We start from the raw sequence: 26,962 nt of genomic DNA on the forward strand, positions 1-26,962 counted from the left end.
TGTCACAGCCCACAGGATTAATAAAACATGTGGGATATTTCCAAGCCTCCATAAAACCCAGCCTACAGGAAGAACTGTTTGGATCATTGGCTTTAGTGGCTGCCGTCACTGCTGGGTCTCTGTTGACTCATAGGGGCTCTGCAACTAAAAGTTTCCTGAATTTTTAGCTCTGTCCCTGTTGTAGCTTGGACATGTGAAAATTGTAACGATGTGGTAGCAGCCACAGCAACAGGGTGGATGTACAGCTGGAATATACTGGTATATACTGGAATATACTGGTGTACAGCTCTCAACACATCTTGCTTTGATTTGGCTCAGAGAGACAAATTACTAATCAGGCTTTTGTCAGCGATGGACAAGGATTTTCTTTTCCTTTCTGCTAGTCCATGTGCAAGTTCTCTTGCTTCTCTTGCCTGCCAGACAGGCCTCAGCTTGCTGGGCTCCTCAGAGGGTGGCAGAGGTCACTTGCAGCAGACCCAGTGTTCACAGAGTGATGAGCCGTTCACTGCTTGTGGCTCGATGGTCTGTGCCCACCACCCGCCTGGGAGACATGAGTCAGGATGATGCTGCTCCCCTGAGCATGTTTCCATACCACGTAGAACTAAAAAAAACAGTTGTATATATCCCCGCGTTCAACCTGGGGGGAGTTTTTAAAGGTTTCATTTCAAACAAAATCAGAGGGAAACCTGCAAATACACAGGACAAACCACAGTGGTGGTTGTGAATGTTGCCAGAGCTATATTTTATCGATCTGTGTGCAAGAGTACATATGTTTGATTTACTCTCTTTTTCGGTTTTTCCCGTGCCATTCCAAAATCAGGACACAAAGCAACGGAAAACTTGAGTGTATTAATGTGGTTAATCCCTGCTGTTTGCTTACAATTATAGTTTGTGTGGTGTTGGATTAACTCTTGTTAATGCTCTTAACACGCTGGTTATTCAAATATCCAGGAGCCTTTAAGCTTTCAATAAGATGTTGGTAATAGAAGTTAAATTTGAAGCACATGGGGAGTTCACTGGGGTCAGGAGAATTCTGGGCCCCTCTTATTCCAGTCTTAGCAGTTACTTGTAAATCATTATTCAGCAGTAGTTACCACCCTGTGCTAGTGCCTGGCTGGATGTATCCTGTGAATGGGCTATGGAGGGGGATTGGCCCAACGGGACCATGCTCTGGCCCCACTCCTGATGTGGTGTGTGCCCAGAGACAGCCCAGGCTGAGCCCCCTGAGTGCCAGGCCATAAACAGTGTCTGTGTGCTGCTTACCTGCAGGAAACATGGCAGTTAAAAATGGTTTAACTTCATGTTTTAAGGGTGTATCTGGATCTGTGTTAGACCTGTGTAAGCCTGGTCATGTTGCCATCAGATCTATTGTATTATTTTCTACACAAACAATTCTAGAAGTGTAAAAGTCTTGTTGCTCCATCTCAGTGTAATGTAATGTAACCCTTAAGAAAATTACTGGTTATCTAACTCTACTAAAAATGTGTATCTTAAATTAATTGTAGTGTGGGAATGTTATAATTGAAAGCTGAGCTTCATTAGTGCTGAGGGAAGTCTTTCTCTTTTGTTCTGTGACATTTGATTAGCTGAGGAAAGAATAGGCTTGGGACATATATTAATACTTTGACTGGAGTATCATAGAATCACAGAATGGTTTGGGCTGGAAGGGACCTTAAACCTCATCTCATTCTACCCTCTTGCTATGAGTAGGGATGCCTTCCACTTGACCAGGTTGCTCCAAGCCTTGTCCAACCTGGCCTTGGACACTTCCAGGCATGGGGCAGCCACAGCTTCTCTGGGCAACCTGTGCCAGGGCCTCACCACTCTCAGAAGGAACAGTCCCTTCCCCATATCCCCTCTAACCCTGCCCTCTGGCAGTGGGAAGCCATTCTCCCTTGTCCCTCCAGTCCCTTGTCCCAAGTCCCTCTCCAGCTCTCTTGGAGCCCCTTTAGGCAGTGGAAGGGGCTCTAAGCTCTCCCTGTCTGTATGTGTGCACTGATGTACAACCACATGCACCTTTCCCAGGTCCACTGCTTTACTTGGCTTTCATTCTTCTGTACATATGGATAGTGTGGCATTATAAAAGAACAGAGGAAATGTTTGCCTTTCCTTCTTTTTTTTGTTTGCCTTGTTTACAACCCATGACAAGAGGGACTTAGGGATCACCATTGCCCATTTAAGACATTATTTGACATAAATGATACAGCAGAGAAAAGAGGATCCACCTCTCTGAATGCTGCTGGTTTACAGATTATCAAGCAGCTTGTATTTTATAAAAATAGAGTTGTATCAATTATTAAGGCTGTGTTGGTTAATTACCAGTCTCTGTCAGTTAAAGCACCCATGAAAAGCAAGGGGCTGGAGCAGTAGGAGGATATCTGCTGGGTATTTTCCCTCACACTGCCCTCCGTGATCGGGAATGAGCATCCCAGTGCTTGTCCGGCAGCGCCTGCCACAGGCTCAGCTGCTCGGAAGGTGCCCTCTCCCAGCCTTGCTTTTGGGGGTATCTGTGTGATTCTTTGTCTGTTTTAGGATCTTCTCATAATATGTTAGGTTGATTTCACAGTCAGTGAGGTCCTCAAGGATTTGGAACATCTTGTCCAGATTGGTGTCCTCACAGCACGTGTTTCTGTTACTTTGTAAGAGTTAAAGGCAGATGGATCCCCCTCCTCTGCCTTGTGTTGTTTGAGGTGAGACTAATTCTGCTCTTGGTATGAACTGTTATGTGTGTGTGTGTCTTGACATCCGGCTTCTTTGAAGAGGTAGGGACTTGCTCCATCACTCTTGCTTCAGTTACATCATTCCTGATGTTTCCCTCAGATGTGGCCAGAACAGTTAATTAACAGGTCACCTTTTGCTGTTACTGTTTTAGGCTGCATTTCCTATGCTTAAGAGAGTGGTGCTGTGTTTGGAATGCAGCATCTCTGTCCGGGAAGGGCCATCTCTTGGTGTCTCTTACAGTCTGGATACAGATGGTTGTGGTTGTTTCAAAAGATGCTGGTTTCTCCTACATACACACAGACACCAGTTCATAGACAGCTTCGGTTTTTTAGAAACACAGAGCCTTCAGAGCAGGCTGTAGATGGTCAGTATCTTTCTTTCAGCCTGTGATGTATTTTGACAGGGAGCCCAGGCTCTGGTTTCCTGCCATTCCTGCTGGATCCAGCGCAGGCCCTGGGCCGTGTCCCTGCCCCACTCCGAGGAGCTGCTTGCTCCTGCCCACACCTTCCTCCCCCCAGAGCTGCTTTCGGCATTATTCCACAGGAAGCTGGGACTGCCTTGGTTTCTCTTAGTATTCCCACCGTGTATTGTGTCTTGATTTAGAGCCACTCACAGGAAAGATCAACTGAGAAGGTCAACAAATAGGCTTTACTGGGTTTTCAGTAGCTCCTGGACCGTCAGTGGTGAAGGTCACACTGGAGAGCAGGGGCAAGGAGGTGGTTCCCAGAGCCCGTTGGGCAGCCAGGGGACTCCGGTCCTGATACACCAACCCAGCACCACAGGCAGCCCGGGACCGGCACGGCTCTGTCCCTCAGGGCAGCATGTCCTGGACCTGTCCTGGTGACACTCCCCTGTCCCTGAGTGCTGTCACCCCCCTCCCCTCGGTCGGTCCCTGTACCTCAAGCACAGACTGTCTTTGCTGCTTTCCCTCCCCATCGTGTGTGTCTCCCGTGGTGCTGTGTCCTGTGGGCAGCTGGTGTCCCCTGTCACAGGGAGGGTGGACACAGGCCCTTCCTCTTCCTCTCCCCTCAGGCGCCACTTTACTCCAGCGCTGACCCTGCCTTTATTCCTTCATTTCTCCTGGTTCAGCACCCATGAGCCTCTGCTTTGCTCAGTCAGGAGTAAAACGGTCTTAAACTCCACAATGACAGACACGTGTGTCCAACCCCGTTTTTCAATCTATGTTAATTAGTGTTGTGTCCCTTCTGCTCTGCACTTGAACTTAGTACCTGTCACTGGGGGGTGTAACAGCAGCAGGGTGGCACTCTCTTCTTTTTCTCCTGCTCCTTGGGAAAGCTGTGGGCTTTCAGAAACATAATCACAGGATCAATTAGGTTGGAAAAGACCTCTGAGATCATCGAGTCCCACCCATGACCCAACACGACCCTGTCAACTAGACCATGGCACGAACTGCCACTTCCAGAGACAGTAATTCCACCACCTCCCTGGGCAGCCCATTCCACTATCTGATCACTCTCTCTGTAAAGAACTTCTTTCTAATGTCTAACCTAAACCTCCCCTGGCACAGCTTAAGACTGTGCCCTCTTGTCCTACTGCTGCTTGCCTGGGAGAAGAGACCGACCCCCACCTGGCTACAACCTCCTGTCAGGGAGTTGTAGAGAGTGAGAAGTTCTCTTCTGAGCCTCCTTTTCTCCAGGCTAAACAACCCCAGCTCCCTCAGCCAGTCCTCACAGGACTTGTGCTCGAGTCCCTTTACCAGCCTTGTTGCCCTTCTTTGAACACTCTTCAGCACCTCAGGGTCCTTCCTAAACTGAGGGGCCCAGAACTGGACACAATACTCAAGGTGCAGCCTAACTACTGCCGAGTACAGGGGCAGAATCACTGCCCTGGTCCTGCTGGCCACACTATTCCTGACACAGACCAGGATGCCATTGGCCTTCTTGGCCACCTGGGCACACTGCTGGCTCATGTTCAGCTTCCTGTTGATTAGAACCCCCAGGTCCCTCTCCACCCGGTCGTTCTCCAGCCACTCTGTCCTCAGCCTGTGGCACTGCAGGGGGTTGTTGTGGCCAAAGTGCAGGACCTGGCACTTGGTCTTGTTAAACATCATACCATTGGAACTAAGGGACACTAAATTTGCATTTGGAAGTTGTTTGTGCAAATGTAAGTAATAAAACCACCGCGTTTAAGTAAAAGTTTGGATTTTGAAGAATCTGCACTTTTCCTTAGGTGTTTTTTCTTAAAATCATGTGTTACTCTGGTTTTCCTCATTGGTTCATCTATATTGGCTTTGGAATGTGGTTAACTAATAATGTGAACAGAATGTGCAAGTTATCTTTTTTGTTGTTGTTTGTCAGCTGCGAGTGTAAAGTTGGTATAAAACACCACAATAACAGTACCCAGCTGATGGAGGGTTTTGTTAGGTTTTTGAAGACAATATAGGAGATCAAAAATCTTGATCAAAAAATCTTAATATAAATGATTCTGTTGAAATAGCCCTGATGGTCAGTCATGTTGATGGACCTGAAAGCGGTTTTTGAATAAGACTGTTAGTGGTCAAACAGAACTTGATCAAAGGTTTTACTTTTCATTAAATAGCTAGAAAACCAAGTACAGTAAAGGGAGAGGAAAATAGCCTGTATTTTATATTTTTATCTGAATGTAGCTTGAAGGAAGAGATGAAAAGGCTCTGGGGTCCTGCCTGGGACTGCACCCTAAGAGTCTGTAACTGCAGCAGGGCCAATGCAGTGCTGTGGGATGCCAGGAGACCTTTGGAGCTCAGGGTTCCAGGGATCCCTCACCCCATGTGAGGCTCTTGGAGCTGTTTAAGTCAGGCACTTAGACGTTTGGTTGTGCCTTGTGTTCAGTCAGTGTGCAGAATCCAACTTGCCAGTTCTCCTCTGGTTCGTTTTGGAGCTCAGTGAGTTTTCACAAAGTGAGTCAAGAATTTTTTCCTTTTAGTTTAAAAAATGAATCTATTCTTTGCTAAAAATAACCTTCACAAAATAGAACCTGCTTTCTATAATTCATCGGCTTTCTTCCATTTCCCTCTGAATGAAATGAAAAAGAAATTTTCCAGGCTGTTAATTTCGTTTCATTTAGTTCTTTCCCCTTTTTTCCTTTGAATGAAAGGCTCCTTACCCTGTCTAAATATATTTTCCCTTTCTCCTTCTTTTTGAAAAGACTCCTTCCCCATCTGAATATATTTTTGCAACAGGCTTAAAGCTTTTCTTTTGGCTGTTGGGTGTAATTTTGTAGGAAATGGAAACACTGAGGAGAAGAGAGACTACTTGTATGTTGGATTTGAAAAGCTGCTTGTTTTCAGGCTATTACCAGCTCATGTGGTGTCCATGTGTTCACGAGCTGACTGGTTTTTCTTATAAGCCTGACCAATACAGTGGCCAGCATGACATAAATAGACTTCAAGTGGAAACTTGTTATGAAAAGAGATGGTCTTAGTGGGATTTGGAATTCCAGGAAAAGGTCAAAACTGCTTTTAATTGAAGGGAGCAGCACATGCAGGACACATGTCCTGTTATTTTAACATGGATCCCATGTGGTCTGCTGTCTGGAAGTTGTGCTTGTTTGGGGAGAGAGGGTTTCTTTTTGGGAAGGATTTCTATTTGTGGCTCTATAGAGTCAAAATGTGTGCCTGAAGGGAGGGTAGGATGAAACCAGAGCCATGCTCCCCTGGGCTTTGGGGTGTTTGCTGAGCTCAGCCCGGGGAATGTCAGAATTTGGTGCATGTTTGAGGAGCAGCCTGAGCTTAAAGTGGGCAAATAACCCTGAGGAATCCATGCTGACCAGGCTTGTTCCCAGGAAGGGGTATGGGCACAGAGCGACCCGGGGCCTGAGTCATGAGGGCAAGGGAGAATGGTGGGAAAGAAGAGCACTGAGTGCTTGAGAGAGCGCCCTAGAGCAGAGGAGGCTCTGGGGAGACCTTAGAGCCCCTTCCACTGCCTAAAGGAGCTCCAAGAGAGCTGGAGAGGGACTTGGGACAAGGACCTGGAGGGACAGGACAAGGGAGAATGGCTTCCCACTGCCAGAGGGCAGGGTTAGAGGGGATATGGGGGAGGAACTGTTCCTTCTGAGGGTGGTGAGGCCCTGGCACAGGTTGCCCAGAGAAGCTGTGGCTGCCCCATGCCTGGAAGTGTCCAAGGCCAGGTTGGACAAGGCTTGGAGCAACCTGGTCTAGTGGAAGGTGTCCCTGCCCATGGCAAGTGGTTGGAATGAGATGAAGTTTAAGGTCTGTTCCAACCCAAACCATTCTGTGATTCCATGATATTCCAAACAAAGTGTTAATAGCTTGGTTTTGCTTTCTTGTTCTCTCCTGCCATTGCTTGAGCTGTTGCTCTTTGGCAGATCCTCTGAGGGCATGAGCTGAGGCTGCGGTGTGGACACGGGAGAAGGGCCCAGAGCAACCAGCTGGCATGGGGCTGGAGGTAGGGGAAACTAGAAAGGAGGCTGATGAGGTGGTGTTGGGATTAGTGAGTGGGGAGATATCGGTTCATTGGTGAATGGATATGAAAGGATTTAGCATTGAAGAGGACAGGGAAAAGATTAATTTCCGTTACGTTACAAAAAGAATGAGATAATTTAATGAAGGACAGAATGTGGAGAGAAAGGATGGGAAGAAGGCCAAAGTCTGTGGAAGACATGAAATATAATGTGTCTATTTTTAGACAGAAAAATAAGAGGATGATAAATTATCTTTCTACTTGATTGTTATCTCCAGTCCTTCAAAAACTTCAAATTGTTTCATTTATAGGAGGTGACTGGGGAGGAGTCTGAGGCAGAGGGCTCAGTTACAGAATTGTGCCACTCAGGGGTAAAAATGGAAGGACAGGGTGTGGTCATGCCGTGGGAGGGACTGTTGGAGGAGGGCACGGCAGTGGGGAGCCGGGCAGGTCCGCGGAGCATTGGGTGACAGCCCAAGCTGTGGGCAGCCAGGGGAATCACAGCAGCCACAGGGCTCACCAAAACCCAGGCTGGGCAGAGGAGTCTGTGTTGGCAGCCCCAGAGACCTCATTAGCACCTGCTCTATTGGAACTGCCTGCCCAGGGCCTTAATGGGCACCTTTCAGTGATGCTTCTTTCTCCTGCTCCAATTTGTATTTCTGTCATCACTTCTTCAAACCTTCCTGTGTCCGTGGGATCCCAGAAGGAATGAATCTGCACGTGACAGCCTTGTTCAGCACCTCTTCGTATTATTTCATTGGGCTTTTGCCACCTGCTGTTCCTGTGTCAAGGAATCTCTGTTCTGAGCTGTGATGTTCACTTGACCCCTCACTTCTCACCCGGGATGGCACAGTTAACAGCCCTTCATGGGATTAACTTGTTTAAATCCGGCCCCTTGGAGCTGGGTGTGCAGCTGCAGCCTGTGTTCAGCTCCATGTCTCCATGCTGCTGCCTCCAGGGCAGGACAGGACACAGGGCAGTGTTCCTCAGTCCTAGTGGGGATGGGGCCTGACCCCACAGCTGCCCCAGGGCCCTCAGCCTCATCCCTCTCTCCAGCATCCCACAGCTCCCCTCAGCATCCCTCACCCCGGTTTGCTCTCCTGACTCTGCCACTTTGCCATTTTTATTGTGCATCTTAAAAGGGGAGAAAAGGAGGAAAAGGAGAATGTCCTACAGCTTTTGGTGACTTGCTTCATCTCATTGTACCTGGCTTGGTTCTGCAATCATTTCCATAAATCCATTCCCTCTGAGCCTTTGCTTTTGTCGTTAGTTAGTGTGATGGGTCTCACAGGAGTCAGGTGTGGGTTTTCCAGGCCATTGGTGAGACAGTGACCGTTCTTCCAGAGCTGAAGTTCTCGATGCACCTGGGGACAGTGCACAGCAGCTCTATGGGGGACATTGGCTGTGGGCTTCCAGGTACTGACTCCTGGGGTTAAAAATAAGAAGAAAATAAAGACTTTTTAAAAACAAACAAAACCAAACTTCAAAACACTGTTCTTCCATGAGAACCTATTTGCAGGCTGCTCCTGCTTTTTCCCAAATCCAGGAGCTGGTAGAAACTGTAGCAGTGAAATGTGGCAGCAGGAGTGCCACTGGCAACTTTGATTTAAATCATCACTTAGGGCTGACTCCTGCTCACACTGAAAACTCACTGGTCTGCCTTCAGATGTAGCTGTTGTGCGTTTGTTTCATGTAGGTTTGAGATTGGAATTTTCTTGGGAGCTCTGGGTATTACATATGAATTTATGTTTCCTCCAGTGGGAGGTGGGGATGGGTACAGTGGTGCTCTGTTTATAGTCTCTGTTGTGCAAGGATCTCGTGCTCGGGGGACCTTCTTACTCTCTGTAACTTCCTGAAACAAGGTTGGAACCAGGTGGGGATCTGGCTCTTCTCCTGAGTAACAAGTGACAGGACAAGAGGAAACAGCCTGAAGTTGCACCAGGGGAGGTTTAGGTTGGATACTGGGGAAAACTCCATCACCAAAAGGCTTGTCTGGCCCTGGCACGGCTGCTCAGCACAGTGGTGGAGTCCCCTTCCCTGGAGTAATTTAAAAGCTGTGTGGATGTGGCACCTGAGGATGTGGATTTGTGGTGGGTTGGCAGTGCTGGGGGAACAGTTGGACTCCATGACCTTGGAGGTCTCATCAAACCCAAATGATTCTGAGGTTCCCTGCAGATGACAAGTAAATAGTGATGCCCATCTTAGATTGGGCAGCGGAGGCAGAACAAGCAAATGTGTCCTTGGTTTTCCTCTCTGAATAACTACTGTTAATGCTGGGTTATTCTTAAAACTCAAGAGATCCCCAGGACATCTTGTGATTGTCACAAATAAAGGGGAGTGAGGAATGCATGGGTTGTTTGTTTCTTAAGATTGAATTGCCTGTTGCTGAGTGAGGCTCCACTCTGGCTTGGACATCAGCGCCCAGTGCTGTCAGAGCTGTGCCAGAGCCCCACGCTGGGCTTTATTGGAATGTATCATAGTCCCCAAGGTCTTGGTTTTTTGATGGTGTGAATCTGGCCCTTTGGTTTAGATCATAAACAAATCATATACAAAGCACGTTCTCAGGTCATATCTGTTTTGTAGAATGATTAAAAGAAAACAACCATCACTAAGTCCTGTGCCCCCCTTTGTAACTTCAGCCTGAAGTCATCTTGAAATTGCTGCAGCTCCTGGTTTGCTTGGTTTCTCTTTGGCTGTTATAAGAGCAACAGCCCTTACTGTTCCTCAGTGGGTTGTCTCACTACGTTCAGGACGAGAGGGAGAAGCGTTAAGGTGGTACACAGGTGGTTTCTGGTGGGCATTTCTCACAGGTCAGTTTTACTGCCTGCCTGGCGGACGCAGGGTTCATCTGTGCTGACAGTGAGCTGTGCTGGCCCAGGGGAAGGGCACAGGGGGGAGAAGAGGATGTTGTGTTCTCTCTGTGTATTAATTTAAGCTGTCCCTGAGCTTGGGCCAAGGTTCAAGCTCTGCACCCAGAGCAAGGGCTTCCATAGGGAATATGGAGAATGTTCATCACTGGGAAAAATAATTGTTCCTAAGGAGGGGAAATTTCACCTTCTTGACCAATAATGTCTCGATTCCGGAATTGTCAAAGGGTGAATAACAAAAGGGAGGTAACGGATAGCATGGGACAAACATGGTGCATTTTCCCCTCAGCTTTCACAAACTCTTGCAGACTCTTGAGGCTCACAGGATGTTTCAGCCTTACAAATCATTACAGTACCTGTGGGCAAACCTTCATGCAACAAACAGTCAGGATAAAGTAGTAAATTCAAAGTTGTATCCAACTACGTGAAAATAGCACACTTGATGGGAGAATAGAGCATAACAGAGGTTTCATGCCTGTGTGTTTGCCTCTGGACAGGTGGTGTTGGAGCTGTTTGTAAGGGATGATGTTGAGGCATCTCTCTGGCTTTCAGTTTGGTGTGTTCTACTCTCACAGATACTGCATGGTCCTGCCACTGCTGTGACAGGAAAGTCTCGTGAGTTTTTATTCCCCACTAGGATGCAAAAATTATCCAGAAGTCTTGTTGTTGAAGATAAAGCTCAACAAATCAATTCTCTCCCTCTGTGATCGTGTCTAGGCTGGGCTCTAATGCTGAAAAGGCAGAACTTTGCACTTACTGTGGTTTTGCTGCTTTGGTTTTCATAACTTCTGTAGCAATATGGAAATGCTTCTTCCAGTCTGTCCTTGGCAGGAGCTCTAATGGACTTGAGCATCCTGCAGAAGCACCGTCATCCCTCTGACCCAGTTTATTAGAAGTAAATCCGGGTCACTTGAAGCTCAGGTTGGCTGGGTGTGGACAGGTCGGTGAAGTTTCTGATCCCCAGGTGATGAATGTGCCCATGTAACAGGAGATATTTCAACACAAGTCTGCTGATTTAATTGCCTGATAAGCCTGTGTGGGTACAAATGCTGTGCAGTCGTATACAAAATGTGCCTTCTTGGTGAGAATCAGAGGAGACTTGAAAACAAAAGGCATTGTCCATTGGCATCATGGAGGAGCATCCTCGTGTTTGTACTTTTTGCATTGATTGTGAAAAAAACTCCCCACTTGAATGGACTGAAGAAAGCAATAAGTATCAGTATATTATTATGAAAATACATTACTCTTATTCCTAATTAATTTTTGTCTTCTGTTTTTCAGCCAGAAAATTTACAGAAGAATTGGCTTCGGGAATTTTATCAGGTAAGGTAAAGCTTATTTTCATGGAGTTTTGTGAACACTTGCTTATTGGCATAATTTGTAGTGTCAGGATCTTTTGCTTTGTGAAGTATAATTGCTAACTAAGGTAAAAGCAGCCCTGAAAAATGTCTCTTTCTGGATTTCTAAATAATCATTATAAAAATTCAGCATATAAGCACTGTTTGTTCTCATTGACAATACTCTGCCTTAAAAAAAGGATTGATGTTTTAAAAAATTCACTTCAGTTTGGCATTGGTCTTTCAAGTCTCCCGAGCAAAAGATATATTTGAGTAATTAAAAAAAAAAAGTGTTGTGAAGTCTAGTTTACCCTAATATTGAAATATGAGAATTACTGGCATTGGTTTGTAATAGATCAGTCTTGTGTCTGCTCTTTCTTGAAAATTTTCTTGTTTGGGCAATGTGACACTGAACCCATGTTATAGAATGTTCTGTAATCTTTGGGCGTCAGGTTTATTTTAAAAGTAAAACAAGGTCCTCTTACACGTCATGTTGATGTAGTAGAGACTTGTTTAAGTAGCAAACTTCATACAGAAACATGGAAATAAACAACAGGAAATGAGCACTGGTGGGGCTCGAAGGTGTCATCCCTGGGAAAAGCAGCACAAGCGCTGGGTCACTCCAAGAGCTGGTGCCACAGCTGCCACAACTGAGAGTCTGAGAGTCACAGGCTCACAGAATGGTTTGAGTTGGAAAGGACCTTAAAGCCTGTCTCATTCCACCTTCTACCATGGGCAGGGGCACCTTCCACTAGACCGTGTTGCTCCAAGCCCTGTCCAACTGGCCACTGAAAGGAACCATGTGGTACTGAAGGGCCACAAGATTTCTTTATTCAGTCCGACTTCTCCTATAGAAAAATGGTTAAAGCAACAAAATCGTGTTTTTCAAGTTTTAAAGTGAAACTATGTGCAGCAAAGATCATTAGCAGTATCTTATCTTTTGCTTTTAGTAACTGATCACGTCCTGTACTTCTTTACAATCTCTGGTTACTGGTGCAACCTGGGACCTTTATTGTACTGTGTAAAATACTGCAGTTTGCTTTTTCTGGCCAATGGAAAGGATTTGCAAATATCTGAGGTGCATTAATCAGTCCTGCATTCTTCAGTATCTGCCAAGTTCCGATTCATCTGTTTATTTTTCTTCTTCCATCTTGATTGATTACTGTTGTATGTACATGGTGCTTGCACTGCACAGGCATCTCAGCCAGCTTTGATTCCAGCCCTCCACGGCTTTAGGAAAAACTCTTCCTGAAGAGAAATGCAAATAAACAGAACTCTTTTTATTTCATTTTCTATTTTTTTTCAGATGGCTGCATATTTTTCAGCATCACATGACTTATTTATATATCTTTATTGAGGAGAATCCTTCTCTGTTCACTTGTTTACTGAAGTAGGATGAGTGCTATGGAAATGCTTCTGAGTAATTTGTGGAAAACAGGAAGAGGAGGGGAATAGAATGAGCTGCTGCTGTCTTAGGGCAGGGACCACTGACATGTGACTGGATGTGGTCTGTCTTTGGTCCAATGAACATTGTGTGTAGAGAATTCCAAACAGGAAGAAGGTGATCCATGAACTCTCCATGGGGCCAGTCGAGGGCAGGGTCTGGTCGAGGGAAAGTGTTACTGAGGCAGATCCGAGCCTGTCCCTCAGCTGTGGGGGCTCTGCAACGTCCCCTCTCTGTGCCTCTGCCCTCTGTCCCTGCAGTCTGAAAGCTGTGCTTTAAAAAGAGAGGAAGAGTAGCCAGGACAAGGCTAGCAGTGCTGTGTGTAGTCAGTGCCAGCCGTGCCCTGTGGGCCTTATCCTACTTCCCCTCTGGGTCCCTGCACAGGGTGGCTGCTCACACCACACTCTCCAGCACAGTAGGAAGTGGAACAAAACTTGATAAAAAGCTCCTTAGGGAAGAGATGAACATGGCTGTACCAAAAGTCACTTAGCACCATCCCAACCCAGGCTGCAGAGCGACCCAGTGAATGTACAGCTTCAGGGGGGATTGTTGCATTTAATTCCACACGCGCTGTGCACAAACCCTGCGAACTGAGGTTCAGCATCATCGCTGGAAAATGACTCTTCATGTTTCTTCGTAAACTTGAAACCAGATAAACCGCAGACCACAGTTTTTTCCATTCTTCTGAGGAATTCAATTTGCATATGTAGTTGTGTCAGGGCAGTTTGCATAACTTCAGAGGATGAGGTCCTTGTGTAAGTAGTCAAAATGTTCTCCACGGTAAAGGAAGCACCATTACCACTCTTAGTTTAAAACGTTTCTAGAAATTAAACCTGTAATGTCTTTCAGTTGATGTCAGAGAGTGTACCAGTTACAGAGCATTTTGGGAGCTTGTTTTTAAGTTCCAGTAAATTAAAATAAGGGATTTTAATTGCTGTGATGGGTGTATACAAGTCACGTATTATCATTGATTTACTTGCCATATGCGTTTCTGAGGACATGGCAGCATATGGAGGGCTAAAATAACATTAAAATGTCACATACTGAATTTTTTAAACTTCTGCCATTGATCTACAAATATCCTACATTATTAACATGAAAAATATGGAAGATCTCATGCTGTTATGTTAAACAGTTTGTCAAGAAATACAAACAGGAAAAAAATTACTTCAAAGACCCTTTCAGAGCTGGTTTTATCAGCAGCTCCCCGCCCAGAGAGCCACGAGCTGTCTGGTCACTGCCATTGACAGCACAGTTGGATGTAGCTGAGAGGTGTTGTCTTGCCTGATCTGGTTGCCTTGGATTCATCCATTTGCAGTCCTATAGAAGTGGAGCCTGCATTTGGGTGACAGCTGACTGAGTAGTTTAAAATTGATTTAAGGGGTAATTTTCTACCAGTTCACTACTAGTTGCTGCTTTTCCCCCAAGGAAGAGTAAAACTGAATGAAACAGGAGTTCAGCTGGACTCAGTCCCAGATATTTCATAGAATCATAGAATGTTAAGGGTTGGAAAGGACCTTAAAGATTATCTAGTGCCAACTCCCCCTGCCATGGCCAGGGACACCTCCCGTTAGACCGGGCTGCTCAAGGCCTTATCCAGCCTGGCCTTGAACACTGCCAGGGTTGGGTCATCTGCAACCCATGCTAGTGGGACCTTTCCCAGGTAAGTCAGGAACTGCTGGAGTAGCTGGTGGCCGTGAGGCACTGCTGACCACCGGATCCAAGGAGGAAAGGTGGCCTGGACCTCAGACTTGCCTGTTTCCCAATGCTAGATTTATGGTGGAGCTTTTCCTCCTTGCTGCTCTACTTTTTCCATTTGATTCCAAGGGTCAGTACGTGGCATTTGCCTTGGGGCTCTGTAACACTTTTCCTTATGGGACAAGCCCTAGGTTTTGTATTCTCATTACATGTAGATAAAGGAAGACACTTAAGGGCAGCAGCTTAAAGGAGGAGAACAAACCCAAGCAGCTGTTCTGCTAAACATCACCTAAATATCAGGCAGAGGTGAGCAGAGAAGGCACTTTGTCTGCCAAGAGTGTCCTTGCTTCGGGTGTTTTCTCCTGTGACTGGTGGCCTGCAAGAGGTGTCAGACTTGGGTCTGAAATAGTTTAATTTGGACTCTAGTCCTCTTTCCAGTAAAAATTCTCTTACCCCAAGAACCTATCTCAGAAACAAAGAGGGAAGGGGCTGTTGGGAAAGAGTGGAAAATGCCTGAGAACAGTGGGTTGGAGCATTTTATGTGTGATGGGGAAGAGTTAGGTGCTTATCAAGAAATGGGATGATTTGATGAACTAGCTGCTGTGCAAATGAGCATATTCACAGAATGTGCACATCAGAATTTTGTCCCACTCATGCAAAGTGCCCGTGCCCCGGCTCACAGCCTCCGTGTCAGTGCACAGGAAAATGTACAGGGGAATAAGAAGCTTCAAGAGCATGGAGGAAGCTGTTTGCAAGGGGGGGTGTAGGAGAGCAGAGAAAGGACTTTTATTGACTTCTTTATTTACTTAGGGCTTTTTTTCCTTTTCACCTCCTCCTTCTCCATGCCTTGTCCTTTCTCCAGCTGCACTGGGCAGGAAGAGTTCAGGAGCTGGAGCTATTGCAAACCTTCACTAATTTTAGTAACAGTCCTTTTGTGTTGTATTCGTGGCAGACGGTCATTTTAGATGCAAACCTGGAGGCAGAGGGCTCTTTTCCCCTAGTGCAATTTTCCATGTTGCCTGATGTGTTTGAGAGTATTTTGAGCATTTACTTGTAGTTATACAGAAGTGAAAAGTTTACCTAAAAGCTAAAGGTCATCTTGGTATTGCTGTGTGGGAACTCGATGTGTTACTTGGGAAAGAAAGAAGAAGGAAGAAAAAAACAAACAAACAAAAAACCCTCAAACCAACCAAACAAAAAACCCCAAAATACAACAAAAACCCACCTAGCCACTCAAAGGTTGTTGCTTAATTATTTTAGTGGACTTAATGCTGTTTGTTTTATTAGAGAAGGTGATTAACCAAAAAGCTCCGTTGCAACCCCCAGCAGCTCTTGTGAGCTGAGGTCTCGGCCCTTTTTCAGAGGACTGGAAGTTGTGGATATTTCTTTTTCTTCTCTCCTGAAGCTTTTCCTCAAGTGGGGCCATTTGAGGGTTTTCTGTTGGTTCAAATCCATGGCCTGTGTCCAGGGTAGGGATGGGGGCCTGAGCTGCTGGAGCAGCACCAGTGGTCTCTGGGTGTGCATTCCCTGGGAGGTGCCTTTTTTTCATTTCTTCAGACTTAGAGAAATTGAAAAGACTTGGAGTGCTTTGAGACTACACATGATAAATTGACTTGTACATATTTCACAGTTCAAAGGAAGCTAAAGCTCATGCTTTGTTAATTTTTTTGAGCAGTCCTGTGTATGGACAGTGAAGGCTCAGGCTCCTCTTGTGCCTTGCTTGAATGGGGTCTGAGCCTGGTCCCCTCGCTCCGATGCCCGCACTGCCCTCTGTGGGAGGCCTGGCCTGTGGCTCCTGCCCCAGCTTAAGCAGACCCTGACCCTCCCTGGCCTGTGGCACTCTGGGCTCAGGGCATCCCCACTGCCAGGGTCCCCTCCCTGTCCCCTCTCTGAAACAGGCGAAGACCTGTAGCAGTGGGAAGGTGTCAGATTTGTACTTTTCACCAGTTTTATATTCATTCAGCTGTGTTGGAGCATCTTACTCAGTTACCCACATCCCTCAAAATAGCTCCTGATTGTGGCTTCCTTAATGCTATTTTTGTGTATCCAGAAATTGAAAATAATGCCCAACTGGATAACAACATTGTGCTGCCACGAATGCAAATTACGTGTTTATGTTGGTCTTGTGTGTGATCTTTAACCTCTGGCAACTGGGAGTTTTCTGCTCTGAAGTATTCATTACTCATTATTATGTACTGTTTGTTCTTTCATAAGAGTAGAAAACTAGTAAAAGGTAATGAAGCAGAGCCAATTTGCTCTTAGTTGGAGGAGTTTTATTATATGAGAAGACATAACTAATATTCAGGTGTGCTTTAGTGGTTTAACCTGCGAGGAATGCTATGACAACCTCTACTAAGCCAATGCTGCTTCCCCATGGATATATCCTCCTCATCAATATAAGGTTTTTTGGTTTTTTGTTTTCCTTGGTTTTTTTTTAATACCAGCTGTGATTTCAGGTTCTCAAGGATTTAAATGCAAACCAAAAAACCTATGTTCTGCATCTCACTTCAGAGACTGGGAGTGTTTTCTGTGGCTGCTGCAGCACAGTGGAATTGTTCTGCAGTGTTCTCTCAAGGCAGGACTTCCCTATTCAGGGCTCCCTGTGACTGATCATGAATGTGAGATAGTTTATGCCTAGATCTTACATGAAATTGTTTATTGTACTTTTTTTGTCTTACCAGTTCATCAGTTTGATTAGCTGTGTAAGAAGAGCTCATACTGAAGCAAACTTGTTGTAGTTAAAATGAGTAACATGGTGCTGGTTCTGCTGTGCCCACAGTCGGTGTTTCTGGGTGCATTGCCCTGGAACAGTGAGAATGGATGGACTACAAGATTAAATAATTACAACTGTTTTATGATGATGGTAACTTCACAGAGCCGTCCAAATAGATGAGATCAGGATGTAGAGTCCAAAACTGATTTGGAGCAATAAAGCAGATGGGGAATTGGGGTGGCATTGTGTTGGGGAGCACAGATGAGCTCTGTTCTGAAGTTCCACTCCGTGGGCTGTGTTTGGTTAGTATTTCTCTGCAGGTAGTGAACAAAGTGAACCAACCAGGTAAAGTAAGGATGCTCCATAGTCCTTCGCTGCTGCTGCACTCTGACGACAGGCTGCTGTCTGTGGTCCCTTGGGCAGCACCCTGGGAAGAAAGGAGGGAGCATCTGTACAGGGATGCTTTCTCAGCAGCTTTCTCTTAGCTGTTTGTAAACCTATAAAATCAACTAGTATTAATGTAAGCTTTCATAGTTATGGGAAGTATGTATCAGAGGAAAAGTATGTCCCAGTTGGGTATCATTTCTTGTGGGGCAGGGATTTTTTTAGCCAGCTGGTCTGTCACCTGCTTGCTGGTTTTGTTTTTTTTAATTAGACTTTCCTTTGAGTCCTGCTCTGGCTCATTCTTGGTCCCTACCAATGATGGTCTGTTTTAAAGCAAGATTTCTGGTATTCCTGTTGGCAGAGACCAGCATTAATGAGGTAATGAAAGTGCTCAAAGATCCTCAGGCACCTGAGTGGGAGTATTTATCTGTAACACTGACAGCAGCTCCTTTCAGAGTGCTTCAGTGAGCAGGTCAGTGCCAAGATATGTTTCAATGACAGGGAAGCTGAGGTACAGAGGAGGAAGTAACTGTCTGAAGTCACTCGGAGGCCCACAGCAGGACATTCCTTCTGTCCTCGAGGCTGACCCAGTGTAGGCTGGCAATGCTGTAACTCCCTGGGACCTGGACACAGTGGTACTCTGGGTTCCCCTTGGCTCTGGTGTGCTTGAGCTGCTGCCAGGCCTCCCCTTGCTGAACTCTGTGGCTGCCTGTCCCACCCCCCCTCTGCTGCTGGCCCTGGCACCCCCGGCTGCTCCCACTGACAGGGACTGCTCTGGGCACTGATGGAGAGCAGTGTTCCAGGGATGTCCCTGAGGAAGGATGTGCCACCAGCTGGTGATACACCTCGCTGTCACTTTGCCCTCTTGTGCCTGATGGGCACATAGGCATGTGCTCCGAGGAGGCTCCAGCAGGGACTGGCACTGTCTCCTGCCGGTGCCCACGGGCCCTCCCTGCCACAGCACGTCCCCAAGCAGGGCAGCTGTGCTGTCATGAGAAGGTGGCAGCTCAAAGCAGGGCCCTGTGACTGCTTCTGGCTCAATGCTAAGCTGCTGTGGTTTGGATTTTGCTGATCTTTAGTTCATTGTCTTTGAGCTTGATTGTCTAATGAGATTATTTGTGCAGTTGAGAATGAGGGATTTTGTACTCTGTCATCAGATCAAATGGCAGTTTCTCTCCGCTGTGGTTTAAAGGAAACATCCACAACTTCCAGTTGGGGTGTCCCATCCCTGGAAGTGTTCCAGGCCAGTTTGGATGGGGCTTGAAGCAACCTGGTCAACCTGGTCTAGTGGAAGGTGTCCCTGTCCATGGCAGGGGTATGGAATGAGAAAAGACCTTTTAACAGTAATATTAATCACGTTTGATTTCCATAATTAAAAGCAAGACTGCAGTGGTTTACTGGATCTGTGCCTTTTCAGAGTTGTAGGGTAGGCAATGAGTACAAAGGGAAAGAAATCACTGTTTTTTCAGCTGTCCTTCCCTGGGGTGTGTTGAAGGGAGAGCTCTCCAGTCCCCATGCCCACCTCCCACACGACTGCCCCAGTACGAGCGGGAGAGGTGCTGTGCCCCCCACATGTGGAGCACCCGAGCCTGCAGCCAAGACCTGCACAGGGCAGCTGCTTTATGATTCTGCTGGGAGCAGCTGGTGGAAACCAGCTGTTCTTCCTCCCAATGGCTGCACGGACAGCGTGGGCCTGTGCTGGCTGGAGCTGCCCAGGGCCACCTTTCAGAAGTCAGGGAATCCTATTTCACATTTTAGCGTGTTCTCTCCCCATGTGCTTGCACTGGTGCATCATTTATCGTTTCAGACTGTTCCCTTTTAGATTGGAAGTAGTTCTGCAGCTCGTGTCTGTTAATTCACAGTAAGACGTGGAATACAAGTTGTAGAGACTCAGTATCAACACAGAAACATTTTGGATGTGGTGTTTAAAGTGCTGAATAGAGACAACATAGAGAGAATTCCATAGGACAGATTAACATGGAATGGGTGTTCAAAGCAGCAGCAAATTTATAAACACTTGATTTATAAACATTTGATTTGATGCATGCTGAGAGACAGAAGGATTCTAGGTTTTTGGTATGGTAATTGCATCCTAGTGCTGACTGCTTAGTATCTAAGGTATTTGCAGTGTACAAGACTTAACACCTGGAATAGCATGATGGATTTCTGTGCCTCGTATGTTAGATATGTGTGTGTACCATAGTGTGTGTGTTATTTAAATACTTTTGTAAATAAGATACTCTGTAGATAAAAATATCAAACACAACAGCTAATCAGCATTGGGAAATTTTGTAAAAGTGGAAACAAAACCCACTTAATTTAATTGAGGTGTTTGAACTCTTCCACCTCCCAGACAAGGAGATGTTTTGATCATCTTAATGGCATCAGGTCCTCTTTGAGGGGAGTTGAAAGAGTTTGTTTGTATTTTAAATCCCTAGGAACTAATTTATAGTTTAAAAAGGAAAATATTAACTTAGAACACTTGAGATAATTACTGTGTATTATGAGTCTTTTATGTGGATGGCAAATGATGCTCCCCTTGGTGCTTATTGCTGTTGTGCCAGTTACCTCTCAGGTAGCAGCTGCCAGCCCTCCCCATCCAGGGGACACACCTGGATGTGTGTCCTTCATGCTGTGTGACCAGAGCTGCGGACACAGCTTTGTTAAAACTGGCTTTTCTCTCTGTTCCAGGTCGTCCATGCACACAAACCCCACTTCATGGCTTTACACTGTCAAGAATTCGGAGGGAAAAACTATGAAGCTTCCATGTCTCACGTGGACAAGTTCGTGAAGTAAGTGTTGGGGGGCCCTGGCCGGGCGCCCCCGGAGCCGGGGACAAGGGCAGAAGTGATCAGTCACCGGCGGAACCGCGGAGCCTCCCCCGGGAATGTTTTAATTTATCGCCTCCAAATCCCCGGGAGATGGGAGCGAACCGGGAGCGTGCGGGGATGAGCCGGGACCGCGTGCGCCCTCTGCGGGCGGCGGGCGGCGGTGCAGCGGCGGGGATGGGGTGACGCTGAGACCGCGGGGCCTTCGGCACAAATTACCCAAATCTGCGGAGTTTTGTGAACATCGGTGGCCCGCGTCCTTCCCAGCCGTGTCCAAACGGCGCTGAGGAACTCAAGATCTACGTCGGAGGTGACACGGACGATGGGAGCTTTGGAGTGTCCGGGCAGGTGGCTGTGCCGGGGACACCTCTGCCCATGGAATTTCCCCCGGGGGTTCCTTTGAGTGATGCTGGGAACATCACAGCACAGAGCAATGCCGAGGCAATGCCGTACCATTGCACCTCCCTTTACGTGTTCAATCTCTTCTTTCTCTTTCAGAGAATTGTTATCAAGTGATGCAATGAAAGACTACAACAGAGCTCGAGTTTACCTGGATGAGAACTATAAATCACAGGAGCATTTCACGGTAAATTTCTTTATTTCACAAGTTCAGTTCAACCAAAGGTGAATTTCTTTGATTTGGGGCTTTTGACCCATGTGGGGCTATGAGCTGTTTCCATCCTGATGATGATTACATCTTTACTAAGAGCGTTTGCTCCGTGGCATGCATACGTGCTGGTCTCACAGGGGTGCATCCGTCTGAAATGAGTAGAATATCGATATGCACAGGCTTTTTGTTTAAAATTATCGTCAAAGGCCTTTTTTTCCTCCAACAACTAACCTTGGTGGCTCCTCCCATGAGAGTCACCTCCCGTTCCAGAGCTTGGCAGTGTCTGGCAGTGTGAGGTGGTGCCAGTGAGCTGGTGATGGTGCTGGTACGGGGTCAGGGCTGCTGTCGGGGACCTCCTGAGCTGGCTCACAGCCCCGCTGGCCTGGGGCACAGTGTGAGAGCCAGAGCACAGGTTTGCACTAGCACATGAGTGGTGTTTAGGTACACGTAAATCCATGTGTGCAGGACTGCCTTTCCTACAGAGCAGAAGGGCTCGTGTGGCCATCGCCAGGGCTGTGTGTTGTGCCAACACGTCTGCTCTTTGTCCGGGTGGTCACTGCTGGGTTGTACAGGAAAGAACAGCCCTTCGGAGGTGAATAGTGACATCTGCCTTCTCCCCGGGGCAGCAACTTCCTTCTCCCCCAGGATGCTCCTCAGAGGAGCCTGCCTCCCCAGTGCCTCTGGGCTCTCTCTGGCACCGGAGGTGGTGCTGCCCAGTGGCCAAAGACAGTGCCTGTGACACAGTTCGGACAAGGAGAAACCATCCCCTGGCACGCACACAAACCCCAGCTTGGAGGCATATAAGTTTGGAGGATAAGAACCTGGACAGACTCTTATTTATTCCTTTTTTTAATTACTCTGGCTAGAAGCCTAGCTAGCGTGGAACTGGAGGGGAGGCATCAGTGTTATTTTCTCTTCCTCATCAAAGAAGAGAAAAACAAGATTACGAACTTTATTGAGCCTTAGTGGGACAAGCCTCAGCCAGTAACGTGGAAACTGTCTTCTGAAGGTTTCAGAAAGTGCCAGTTGGTGAAGGGCAGTAGGACAGAGCTGCATGTTTTGGAGTCACTCACAGGTCAGAGCTGCATCCAGATAAACCCACGCCCTGGCAGAGACCCTGCGGGGTCCTGCAGCAGGTGCCTCCTGGTGTGGGCAGGGGAACTGCATTACCTGATTGACCTTCAGCCATATGAGGGCCAGAAGTCCCTTCCATCTGAGACGTTTCTGTGATACAGGACAAAAGGATAATTATCTGTGATCTTAATTTGGGAAACAACATAGAAGACTAATGCAATCTATAACAAAATGCAACTTCTTTTTAAAGATGACCACAGTACTTTATAATACTGAAGTTGTTTTATTTAGCATGAGGTACATTTATTTTTGATGCCACTATGGTGAATAAAAGGGCTGTTACAGAAGCTGACAAGAATACCAGTCATAGAGTATGTGCTCTTTGTGTCTCTGTGAAGAACTCTGTATTTTGCAAAGTTCCCAGTTCAAGAGATAACATGCCTTCTTGTTTCACATACCAGCATTATTTTCTAGGCAATGTGTTTTCTTGCAGTATTCCCCAACAACCTTTGTATTTCTCCCTTTCCTGTCATAAGTACTACTTTGCATATTTTTTTCTTCTGATTCTTCATTTATTAAAGCTGTCAATATATTCAATAAAGGGGGGGGGAAAGGACTGCTTCTACCAATATTATTTTCTGTGGAAAGCAATGTAACCAAACACATGTTATTATTATTATTATTATTTGTTTAAATTGCCCTCTGTTGAACTTTTGGGGGGGGAGCACTCTAGAAAGGATTTACAGGTTGTGGTGACAGACTCAAACAAGCTCCTGGTGCAGTGCTGTCATTCAAGGAGGAATGTGACCTCTGAAAGTGGAGCTAGTGGAGAAGGAGTATAGAAAACATGGTGATTTTCTCTCTATGCAGACAAGGCAAAGCAGCACAGGTATTCTGGGATCCAGTTGGGCGGTACAGGTGTTCTGGAATATAAGTCTTGCATCATAATTTTTAAAAGCACAGTGAAAAGATGGTCTCATAGAATGATGTTTCTGAGTTTTTTCTGTCTGTTGTTTTCAACCTGTAAGAACCTTTTAGAGCTGAATCAGCTCAGTGTGGAAAAGGGAAAACCTAAAAGATGAGTGATTATTCAATGATATTTTGTGTTACTATCACTGAGAAGATAGTACACTGAGAGGAGTATAAAAAACTCCCCTTATAAAACACTTAGGGGAGTGTTTTATACCTTCCCTGCTAGACTGTAGTAGCAGTGGCTTGGAACCAAAGCCCAAAAACTTAGAAAGGAGAGAGGCTGCACCTTCACACTGAGCTCCTTAACATTCTGACTTCTTGGAGTCTGCTCTCAGGCACTGAATGCTGACAGTCCTTGCTACTCAGTTCCTGCAACTGCTGTCAGGAATCAAAGAGTCATAGAAATGGTGTTTTACACACATGCTTTGAGCTGGCAGTTCTCCAGCTCCTCTACTCAGTGCGTGTATTTGTAACTTACACTGGGTGACTGCCTGAGTGGGGGATTCACATGTGGTGTGTCCATTTAGGGTAAAGGTTTGGTCTTATCTCCAGTGTGGTTTGGCTTGCACGATGTCATGCATCTACTTGTTTCCTCATTAGCTGTGTTTGCAAAGTTCTGTAACTTCTGTGGGCTTTTTTCCATCCCTTCTAAGGCATAAACTTGGCAGCAGATGGTGGCCTTGTTGTTATTATATTATTACCTCTCTGTCTCTGAAATATAAACATTTATCACATATATTATTGTATAATGCTATTTTCTTGAGAAAGGGAGAAGCCCAAGCAGTTGCAGTTTGGTTAACCTTGAGCCCTGCTGCTCTCACATCCCCTTTTCTAGAAGGTTTGGCATCACTTCCTCTGTAAGGCTTTCCTTGGCTTGGCTCCTGCAAAGCTAAACCAGACTTTGCTGCCCACAGTTACTCAGTTTGCCTGTGATAGGACTGACAGGCAGGTCTGAGACAGCACTGTCAGCAACCTGTCCCTTCAGCACAAAACCTGTTTCTGGCTCACGGCAGCATAAGGGGGCGAGTTCCACACAAGAAATAACAACCCGGTGTGATAAGGAGGTGTTTCTAGGGGAGTGATTTGGTTTTTAAAACTTCGATAACTCAGTGTGTATTAAGGATCAAAATGGTTCATTTGCCTTAATCAGAGACATAAAGCTTAATATCAGGATTTGTCATTTATGGTCACATACACTGAATCTGGTATAGAACTGACTGGTTTTAGGTTTCAGATTTGTTCGAAGAGGGGGAGGAGTCGTGACGAGGGAGAGAACTGAGCTTTGGTGAGTAGGGTTTGTTCTGCTGGGAATGGTGGTAGGATGAGACTGTGTGGGATTTTGTTCCACTCAAAACTTACTAAACTCATGCACAAAGTAACCTCCAGGCTGAGCAGTGAGTGCATGGCCAAGGAAGGTGCTGGGGTGGCAAGACCATGTCCCAGAGATAAGCTCAGCTTGCAGGCTCTGAGGGTCGGGCTGGGGAGGAGGCAGCTTTGGACAGCAACTCCTGACCCAAGGCTTTGGTAAAGGCCAGGCCTTGGGAGCAGCAGAGGTGTCACAGGGAGCACAGGGATGAAGCATCTTGTGTCACGCTTTGGAGAAACGCAGCTTTATCAGATTTAAAAATTACCTGAAGATTAATCTCTTGGCAGAGAGTGGCTGCATTAGAGCTGACGCCTGTCAGCTCTGTGAAGGTGGCAGTGCTGGAGAGCTCCCAGCTGTTATGGATGAGGCTGGTGGGTGACAGCCTGTGCAGGCCTAACGAGGGCTTCCCAGAAATTTCATATGAACTAAACCGGCAGCTCTGCTGCTGTCCCAGTTCTGACTGGAAGTACTGATGGCAAACGAGTGTGGGCAGACTGGCTCCCATGCTAGCCAGAGGTTTCAGACACTCGAACAGCTTGGCAAGGCTTTGTGAAAGGCAGCCTCCTGTAAGTCCTTGTTTGAAAGCATGATACTTTCTTTTGTCATATAAAATGTCACTTAGGAGGTAGATCTTGTCAGAGAATGTACAGTTAGTGAAGAGAGAAGACAGAAGCAAGTAAAGTGAAATAAGGCTGAGAAGCTGAGAAATTCAGTACATTGCTTTTATTTGTTTGTGACTACACCCAAGGGACTTCACTCTTAATAAAGCAGATCTTTGCAGTTGTATTGATTTTTCCCAACATCTCATTATTTACATTCTCTGTTAATTTTATTGTACTTGGTGTATTTCATGGAAGGGGTAAATTATAAATCTTGACACTTTTCTTATGTGAGGAGTTACTCAAAAATAGTTGGGTTTGTTGAACTTTTACATTTCGATACTTCTGAAATAGCCCAAGTTAATGGTAAATAAGGTATTTTCATACTGGAATAAGAACATTCATACTGAAGCTGAATAGCAGCCAGAAATATGTTGATGTTGTCATCAAATCCATAACTATTTTTGTATGAAAATATGTCAGTATAATTGGTGACATTTTTACTGCAACTAGATAAAATCTAGTTGGTTCGTGCCCTGTATTTATTGATTTCTGGAGTACTCAATTAAGGTTTTATATTGCTTAGGAAATGCTTTTTTTCTTTTTCATTGTTCAGAGAAAGCAGAGGAAACCCCTGTGTAGCTTAAACCTCCCTGGTGTGTTGAACACATGGTTTCTGTAGGTTGAGAGAGAATCTTTAGTGCATCAAGTCAATTCTGAGGGTCCTGGCAAACCAGACCTCCAAGAGTGAGCAGGTCACCAGCTGCTGCCTCGAGTGTTCTGTGGGCGTGTTGGGAGCTATGTGGTCGGAACGGCCCTTAGCTGATGTGTAGAAGCATCAGCCCAGTGGGGTAATTGCTTTACTTCCCAATATAGGTTTGTTTTTAAGAAATAAGCAGAATCCTTCATTGCCTGTCTGCCAGCTCAGCCCCACAGGTGACCTTGCAGTGAACAAAGAGCCATTGGGCTCTACATGTGATGTGCTGAAGTTCCATCTTCCTCCTCTTAGTAAGGGTGCAGTGCACTGCAATTAGCTCATTGCATAGCAGAGTTTTATTGAAATTAAACCAGGAAAATACATTTTTTGAAACCACCATTTCTGACATTTTTGGATTTTGTACTTCTGGTAGCAGTAGATTGAATGGAGAGAGGCTACTGTGCTCGCACAGCTCCCTGCTTCCAAAGGACAAGTTTGGTGAGATAGTGATTGAAATGAAACTTCTTTTCAATAACCACCTTGGAGGTGGACAAAGATAGGATACAAATGGAGAATACAGCAGTAACAGGCCTTTTTCTGCCAGGCTTTCTGTCCCCACCCCTGCCAAACCTGCGCTCGGGTTACAGAGGCCAAGAGGTTTTGGGTGCCGAAGGTGGTAGAGGCACCATTCAGTCGGTGTGGGTGTCCTGCCATCACAGATCCTTGGGGGTGTGGGGAGCTGCCCGTCCCTCAGGCCCCATGCTGCACTTTTGGGGTGCTCCCATCCAGCCCATGTCCCTGCTCCAGGTGGCACGGCGCTGTCCCTGGGCAGGATGGGGGCCAGCAGCTGAACAGTGCCCAGTGCTCCTTTGTGGGGGCAGGAGACACCAGCCTGTGGGAACAGTTAACATAAAGACAGTCTGGGCACTGCCAGGGTGTGTAGGAGAAGGTTGTGCTTTTTGTTTTTTTCCCCTGATTGTTTTGACTTCACACACTCTGTACCAGTAGTTTTGTTTTAATGTAAAACGTGTCTTACACTGAGGTAGACGAAACACTGGTGGCCTGCAGCAGCATCTAGGACAGAGCTTTGCTCAAGTCATTATGCTTGATAGCATTAACCTGAGCCAGTATAATGGGGGGCTCTAGTGGGGAGCAGTGGTCCTAAAAATACACGTGGACAACATGTTATTCAAGTGTGTTATTTTACCTTAAAATTATATCTGCACATTAGTGA

At 46.2% G+C, this 26,962-nt stretch overlaps 1 protein-coding gene across 2 annotated transcripts in view; it reads left to right on the plus strand.

The window, feature by feature from the left end:
* Positions 1-26,962, plus strand: part of INPP5A (inositol polyphosphate-5-phosphatase A) — a 192,722-nt gene that overhangs the window by 34,027 nt on the left and 131,733 nt on the right. For both annotated transcript variants that reach the window (XM_017809289.1, XM_017809287.1), the window contains exons 2-4: positions 11,288-11,329; positions 20,274-20,374; positions 20,909-20,996. In XM_017809289.1, coding sequence (XP_017664778.1) covers positions 11,288-11,329; positions 20,274-20,374; positions 20,909-20,996 — 231 coding nt within the window. The remainder of the gene's footprint in view (positions 1-11,287; positions 11,330-20,273; positions 20,375-20,908; positions 20,997-26,962) is intronic.

This window comes from Lepidothrix coronata, unplaced genomic scaffold, assembly GCF_001604755.1.
Source record: "Lepidothrix coronata isolate B3197 unplaced genomic scaffold, Lepidothrix_coronata-1.0 Scaffold25, whole genome shotgun sequence".
In the NCBI taxonomy this organism is placed as follows: domain Eukaryota; kingdom Metazoa; phylum Chordata; class Aves; order Passeriformes; family Pipridae; genus Lepidothrix; species Lepidothrix coronata.